Genomic DNA, 7,714 nt, shown 5'->3' with positions numbered 1-7,714 from the left:
AATATTTTACAGTTCATCCTTAAGTAGTAGGAGAAATGAGGGGTTTCGACTGAAGTGGAAGACTCCATCTTCGAGATTAAGTACGCCTGTCTGGTGACACTGCAGAATACTAAGCACACTGTTCTCACAAGCTGCAGGTACAGCACTTACAAAAGTGCAAGTTCATGTCTACACAGTTAATGTCATGTGAACAGTAAAAACAAGAAGTACAAAAGAAACATTAAATAAAAGATTTTGCTTTTATTTAAAATAAAATGCATTTATACAGTCTTTAAACCATGGATTATTGAACAATACTGGTAATCTACCCCTCCCTGGCACCCTTTTGGGCTATGTGAGCTAGGAATTTTCTGACTAGCACCAATGCAGGTTGTAACAGCGCAACAGACTAGAACACGGCCAGTCCAGGCATTAGAGTTAAGGACATTGTGGCAAATCATGACTATAATGAAGTCATCCTTAATTTAGCAGATATTAAAACTGCACATTAATTATATTTTAAAGAGCATTTAATTAATGCAAAGATGCTACATCTAAGCCATTTGCTAGTTGTGAGTAGATTTTAAAAAAACTGTACAATTTTATAAAATTTGTGTTTGTACATTAGTTACACAAAATGCATACTTCATAGACCTTTACTTCATATTGTAATGCAAAAGTTGCATGTTTTAGGCAGACAGTGAATATGCTGGTGAATACTAAAAGTGTTGTAATACAATATGGTGTAAAAATAAAAACACAAGACAATATACATACATGCTTATTCAAGGACAAAAACAAACCAGGCATAACGACTAATAGCATTTTCCTTCAAGATCAAACAATGACATTATTAAATACCAGGCACCTTTTGTAGGCCTAATTTATTTTGGGGTTGGGGGGGGAACGCATGACAGATGGCTACCAAAAGTAGGATATTTGAAAAATTATGAGGTCAAATTAAACATACATTAAAACACATGCATTAAACATGATAAATAGACTTCATATAGCTTAAGCCCTGGATAGCTTTAAAGTAGATGGCTTGAGTTTCTTACAGTTCGGCTAGCTTGAATCAGTGATGTTTTGTTCCTAACTTACCCACTACTTCAGTTTCAATTCCTGGCTCTAAGGAACATGTGCCATATTCAAGTCCGTACATTGTATCATGATAGCAGATTAATAGTCGTGCTTGTTAGTGCACATATTAACTGGTCTGGTAAGGCAAAAAAGTTTTCATGATAAAATAATGAATTTCAAGCTTACTTTATTAAGCAGCATATAACAAACAACAGCTTTTAAAGTTAAACAACTGTTATGGCCACGGAGTTTCATTACACAGCATTTCTGTTCACACCCAACCACTGGTAAGTTTGTAGAACATCTCTTCATCTAAACTCTCATTTTGGTCTTTTGCACGTGTTGAGAGAAATATGTAGCCACCAATGAATTCATGAACCACTTTGCAATCTACTTCAGTGCAAATGAAGGACAACCGTACTTCATCTGCAAACTCTACAGTGACCTAGAACAAAGACAGAGAACCATCAGTCCCTGCAGAAGTCCAGACGGCTGGGTCCAAGTGAGGCCACTACACTTAAGGTCTGTCCTGATCACAAAATACTCGCTGGTCCTCAAAATTTTTTTTTTTAAATCCTAAACTAATAATGCCTTCAAGTCCAAAAGCATAAGTAGTTTACTAGCCCCTCCCCTCCTCCTTTTTAATTTTCTTTTTCTGAAAAGGAAGGCTGAATGCAAGGGGCTTAGGTCATTAAGTTCCCAAAAGGTCTCTGGTGATTCAATTAATGAGTGTCTCCCTTCAAGTCCTGGGAGAAAACCTATTTCCTGTGTTTAGCTATTTAACCTTTAGATTTCATGTTTGAATATTTCAGAAATACAAGATTCTATGAAGTAATTGAAATCAGTACAACAAATCCAATGACCCTAAAACAAAGGACTTATTAGGGAAATATTCTGTTTAAATGAGAGTCATGTACTCCAAGGCGAGGGGTAGCATGATGTGTCAGGCTTTAGAGCCCCAAGTATCCCAGTTTGAATCCTAATTCTCAGTGTGTGGTCATGGACAACGATGGCCTTCATTTGTACCATGGGGATAATCCATGTACCTTGCAGGGCTGGGGTAACGTTTAGAAATAGGGTACAGATGTAAAGCATCTAGTATCATGCTTGGCACAAAGTAGGCATTCACTAAAGAGTAGCTGCTATTTTTGAGTGGAAAGCGTTTATTCATTATAGAAAGACAACCTTAAAGATTAGCCAATATTGTAACATATTATGCTCTTATAAGTATCTGGGCTACTTATAAAATAGGCAAATAGGAAATGAACAACCAAGCATGTTTTATACTTTAAGAGGAAATGGCACAAAGAATCTTAAACATTTATAGGGCCTTTTCTTCTTAATTAATTCATTTTTAGCAGATCGATTATGTGCGTGTGTTAAAGAAGCATGGTTACAGCTTACCATTTTTATTTCCCAGTTTACATTCCACTGTTTCATATTACTGAAACGCCAGGTTTTAATTGCATCTCCCGTGCTGGCGTCCATCCTAATCAGTCTATTGTATGCAATTCCAATAAGTTCTTCTTTTTTGCCCCCTTGGAACCTATAGAATTAAAAACATAAATACATATTTTAAAACAGGGGTGGTAGGGGGACATGTTGGTCTGTTTTTCTTGAAGATATGTACTTTTTAACTCTTAAAGTGCTATTCTTGCCTGAGTAAAAAGAGAAATGAAATCACTTTAAATTTTTGATGAAAAAATGATAAGCATAGAAAATACATTCCAACATTCTTTAAATTTTACTGTGTAATAGGTTAATGGGTCTCAGTAGGTAGCTTTAAATGTTTAATTTCTAATTACACGAAGTCGATTAAGAAGGCACAGACTGAGGTTTACACACCAGTGCTTAGTAGAACCACTGACCTTGCAATAAAGTGTGTGATGCCGAATTCTGGTAATGATTGCCAAGCTTGAATAAATCTCATCTTGGCTTCAATTAAACTCATCTGAGCTACATTCTGATGGGCCTCCAAGATTCTTGCTGTTATCTAAACATGAGTAAACATCATATTTACTATCAGATATTATTCTTTCATGGTAGAATCAAGACAAAAAAAGATTAAAACATTGAATTATGTGCCCCATGCCCCAAAATTATGTATTGCGAGAGATGAAATTAGAAAATATCTGAAGCTACATTTGGGAATTTTAGTAAACTAATGACTTTCCAAACCAAACTTCAATACATAGTTTTTCTTAATTTTAGTTCCATATGTCAAGAAAGAATAAGTACTACTAGTAGGTATATATAATTGTTGAGACTTATTCAAGTACATACACATATGATAGCACAAGTTCTAATCCTCATATACATGATGGGTTTTAAGTTCAGTACCAAGATATCCGATCAGAATGAGTGCCTGCCATACAGGTTTCTAGCACTAGAAATCACTGCAATGATTTTAAAATTTTTCTAAAGGAGTAATTAGGTTAGTTTTTAAATTTACTCACTTTGGGGTGCCTATTTGCTCAAAGAGTAGAGGGAAATTAATTCATGAGGGGAGACTGTAGCTAGGGCTGTAAATATTTTTAATTCTTTCTTTTTTTTTTAAATATGGAGAACTTACCAAATCTCTTATATAGCCTGGCTGTAGATGGCAATGCGAGGAAAAGAAAAAGGAAGCAGAAAGAAAAAAAAGGCAATCAGAAAAAATGGCAATGAAGCAAAGAAAAAGTTGCGGTAACCTGTAAACCAAAATTCCAGCCAAAAACCATGCAAAAAAATGACTTTAGATGGAAACCAAGCAAAGTAAATGCAAGCATGAAAATGAAAATGAGAAAGCAGTGATTACTTTTCATTTAGAATACTGAGAAACACTCCACATTATTTTAGATTGTTAAGTGTTACTAAAATTAAGGGTAGAAATTTGCAGCGAGAAAATTTAAAACGCAAATAACCTTTTCCCCTTCATGTACCAGTTCTTACTGATTAGGGTAAAGCTAATTATTTTAGTAGCAAGATAAAAAAAATTAATATTCAAAAGCCTTTAATCTTGTCTTATATTGAGTCAAATAATATGATCCATGCACAGTTTTTCAGAAAATAGTTGAAGGCATTAAATAAGTGCAGTGACCATACTGTTTCTTTATTTACAGAAGAAAAGCAAACCCCTCAATTACCATCTTTTTTTTGCATCCTTTTTCCTGGAAGGGAAAATAAAAATATGCCATACACTACACTAGGAGTGGTGGCTACAAATATATCAGTTCATTTCAATTTGGATTAACATGAATAAAACAAAGAATAATTCTTTCCTCTAAAATGTAAAAATCCAGTTTGGGAGTCATAGTTATGTAAAAAATATCCATAGCAAGTTTAATAGATAGTCTTGGGGAATTAAAATAGATTGTAACAAAGGCTATATGTGCCTGAAGACTTTATGCCCTGGTAGGGCTGAATGACCCCATGGCCTGCACAGCTTAGACCTACCTGACTCCTAAGTGCCACTGCATTATATAGTTTAAAAAATCCAATTACTGAGCCACTAAGTCCAACAAACAGTACAGTACATGACACACAATAGCAACTAAACTCTGCTTATCAGCACTTACTAGGTGTCAGGGCAATACCTGACTCAACCTCCTGGTTAGGGAAAGGAGAATTCAAAATGAATGTGCATTTGATAAGATGACAATGTGGAAGACAAGGCTAGAAAGCTCCTTAACCTCAGACCACACACATACTACTATCCTGTCAGTTAAGGACAGCCACACATTCTTTGTCCTCAAGAGAATCTTCAGTTGACTTGTAGTCAAGAACTCACCAAAAGAAAATTTATCTTTTTACAGCTAAACCTATCATTTTAAAGGCTTCTGGGAAGACAATTCAGTACCTGTCTGACAGCTAAACTAACATTTGGCAATCTTCACAATTATAGTTTAAGATCTTTTATTCCTAATACCTGATGGTGAAATGGTAAAACTGCTAAGATTTGAAACTATTCATTGACTTTGAAGGCAAATGAATCCACTTTTACAAACAAGTCTCTTCATAAATAACTTTAAAATGAATTAACCTAAGAATTAAAAAATGAAATTAGTACTCAATTCACTTTCCCTTGTTAACTTACAATCTACATTCCACTCAGCTCCAAGGGCATTTCCTCCATTCCTCACTACTCCCACATCATATGACTATGGGATAAACAATTTCCATGTAGCTTACACAACTTCTGCAACTTAAAAGACAACTACTTGGTGATTAAAACTTTTGAACATTTCCAGCTAAGGGATTTCAGACCCATATGATATAAACACTGTATTTAAAGTTAAGAATTAACAAGTGTTCTGGGTATATCATTGGGCCTTTCCCATAACGTTTTAAAATTACTCCTTAACAAAGATAAAAATGAAACTAGATAAAAATGAAGTATTTATTTCAAAGTTCTTCTTCACCCCCTTCCTAAATTGGAGCCTCTTCCCTTTTAAGGCATGATGTTGGGTATCAAGTCAAGAATACTGGGGGCTATCCCAAGTGCAACTCCCCTGGCAAAGAACCTTTTGTGTTGGACCGAAGAACCATTTTCCGAAATAGCAATCCTTTTACGGTAGTCATTTCCAGAAAAGGAATTCTAAACAGAGGGAACAAAAGCAGTGAATTTCCATGAAAATTCACCAAATGTTGTCACATGCAAATCGGGCTTAGGTTTTCACTGTTAATGTTAAGAAGAGGCAACGTCAAACGTGGACTATAAACCACGTAAAGTTTATTTCCAAAGCTGGAAAGGTCCATTTCGACGGCAAGAAGAGTCATCAGAGATTTGGCTGGGAAATGCTGGCTGTGCTCTGTATCAGACTTACTTTATTTAAGGAATAAAATGGCATGGAACTGTGGAACACAAAGCAGTAAGACCATACTCAATTCCCTGAAAAGAATATCCTGTTAGCAGAGTGATTTCCTCAGGTGGCTTAGAATAAATATGCTCCCAACTACTCTACCTCATTATCCATCCTATTAAAATAATAAGACTTTTCTTAAAAGACCAATTTAAACTGACTGAAAGCTATTTTTTCCTTATATTTTAACCACCTGATACAAAATTAAGACTACCAATTAAGACTAAAAAGTTGTGTTTAAGAGGGGAAACTAAAGTATATGTAGAAAACCGTTTACCTGCTTGTTCTTGTACTTTTTTAGATAGCGAGGGGACACCAGACATTCAGGATTTATATCAGTTGTGATCTGCTCTGGTATTAACTGAGGATCTGGATTTAAATGCTGCATCTTCAGAAAGGAAAGAATATTCTGAACTTCTAAGTTGTAAGAACTGTCTGCCATGGTCTTGCCTTTGGAGGCCAATCTGCAGGCTGCCATCCAGTGTGCATACTGTTTTTCCTGGGAAAAGAAATACCGAGGTTTGGAATTTATCACATGATAAATCCTTTGAGTATAAAACATAAGAATGAATGATCAACTCACTAAGGAAGCAAAGAAAACCTAGGTTTACTTTTTTTTTTTTTGGCTGCACTGTGCATGTGGAATCTTAGTTCCCTGACCAGGGGATTGAACCCATGACCCGTGCATTGGGAGCGCAGAGTCTTAACCAATGGACCCACCAGGGACATCCCCCAAATTGAGGTTTATTTTTAATCAGAAAACTTACATTGTCACAACGAAGCCAGATTTCATTCATGCCCTCTGCAACCGGAATGAGGAGTTTAATGTTAAATTTTTGGCCTGAAATATTCACATCTGGGGTAACTTCACACCCTGTATTTAAAAAAAATATATATTAAAATGGTTACATTTAGACTTAAGAAATCCCAAGCCAATACAGGCAGTTCCCATTTTATGGCATCTTAACATGCTGATTTTGCTGTCATGGAATCTACAAATCAGGGAATTCTTTATGTTCAGTAATTTCGTTGAGGGTGGAGCGAAGACTCAACTCAGACCTAATATACAAGAGATGTAACTGCACAGTTTGTGGCCCTCACAATTCACAAAACTTGATTGAGAAGAGAAGGAAAGAGTTCTACCCCTGGGACGACCCAGAGGGATGGTATGGGGAGGGAGGAGGGAGGAGGGTTCAGGATGGGGAACACATGTATACCTGTGGCGGATTCATTTCGATATTTGGCAAAACCAATACAATACTGTAAAGTTTAAAAATTAAAAAAAAAAAAAAGGATATTATACAAAGAAAATTTGCAATCCGTTCCCACAAGTTTCACACATTATTATTTTAATATCATTCAGTTCTTTGAATCTTAAGTTATCAGGGTTTTTTTTTTTTTTTTCTAAGTTTCTAAATGTACAGGGATTTAAAAATATCTTTCCATAGTAAAATTCTAAAGTGTGTTCTGGTCAGAATAAATGACTTTATGATGCCTTTTAAGAAAGGCACATGTGTGGGGAACCAGCCAGTGTGAGCTAGAGTCCTCTATGAGGGCCCCCTCAGGGCCCCACTGCTCCCTCACTCAGCTGCTCTGGCCTCCTACTGCCGGTGCAAGGAAGACTAATGGCACAGATGCAGGGGGCAGGGAGCACAGGCTCTCCTGATTTGCACAAAATTTTAGGAGTCCATCTGACACAGAAGGTAATATAAACTTACATACATGGGAAGTCAGTATGAAAATAAAGGCATGCAGGATTTCACTTTACTGTCAAGTTTTCAGGAATATGTACATTTATGGACTGTACAAAATCC

At 36.0% G+C, this 7,714-nt stretch overlaps 1 protein-coding gene across 6 annotated transcripts in view; it reads right to left on the bottom strand.

Annotated features, from left to right (window-relative positions):
- Nucleotides 1-225: 225 nt before the first annotated feature.
- Nucleotides 226-7,714, bottom strand: part of FERMT2 (FERM domain containing kindlin 2) — a 75,744-nt gene continuing 68,255 nt past the window's right edge. For 2 of the 6 annotated variants that reach the window (XM_070377835.1, XM_070377838.1), the window contains 7 exons: nt 6,668-6,774; nt 6,178-6,399; nt 4,185-4,208; nt 3,632-3,652; nt 2,928-3,052; nt 2,464-2,605; nt 226-1,504 (listed from right to left, as the gene is read on the bottom strand). In XM_070377835.1, the coding sequence (XP_070233936.1) occupies nt 1,331-1,504; nt 2,464-2,605; nt 2,928-3,052; nt 3,632-3,652; nt 4,185-4,208; nt 6,178-6,399; nt 6,668-6,774 (815 nt within the window). In that variant the 3' untranslated portion in view covers nt 226-1,330. The remainder of the gene's footprint in view (nt 1,505-2,463; nt 2,606-2,927; nt 3,053-3,631; nt 3,653-4,184; nt 4,209-6,177; nt 6,400-6,667; nt 6,775-7,714) is intronic. The other 4 variants (XM_070377837.1, XM_070377840.1, XM_070377839.1 and 1 more) reach the window with 2 other exon arrangements.

The sequence above is a fragment of the Bos mutus genome, chromosome 10 (genome assembly GCF_027580195.1).
Source record: "Bos mutus isolate GX-2022 chromosome 10, NWIPB_WYAK_1.1, whole genome shotgun sequence".
Taxonomy (NCBI): domain Eukaryota; kingdom Metazoa; phylum Chordata; class Mammalia; order Artiodactyla; family Bovidae; genus Bos; species Bos mutus.
This window is presented reverse-complemented; position numbering and strand designations above follow the sequence as displayed.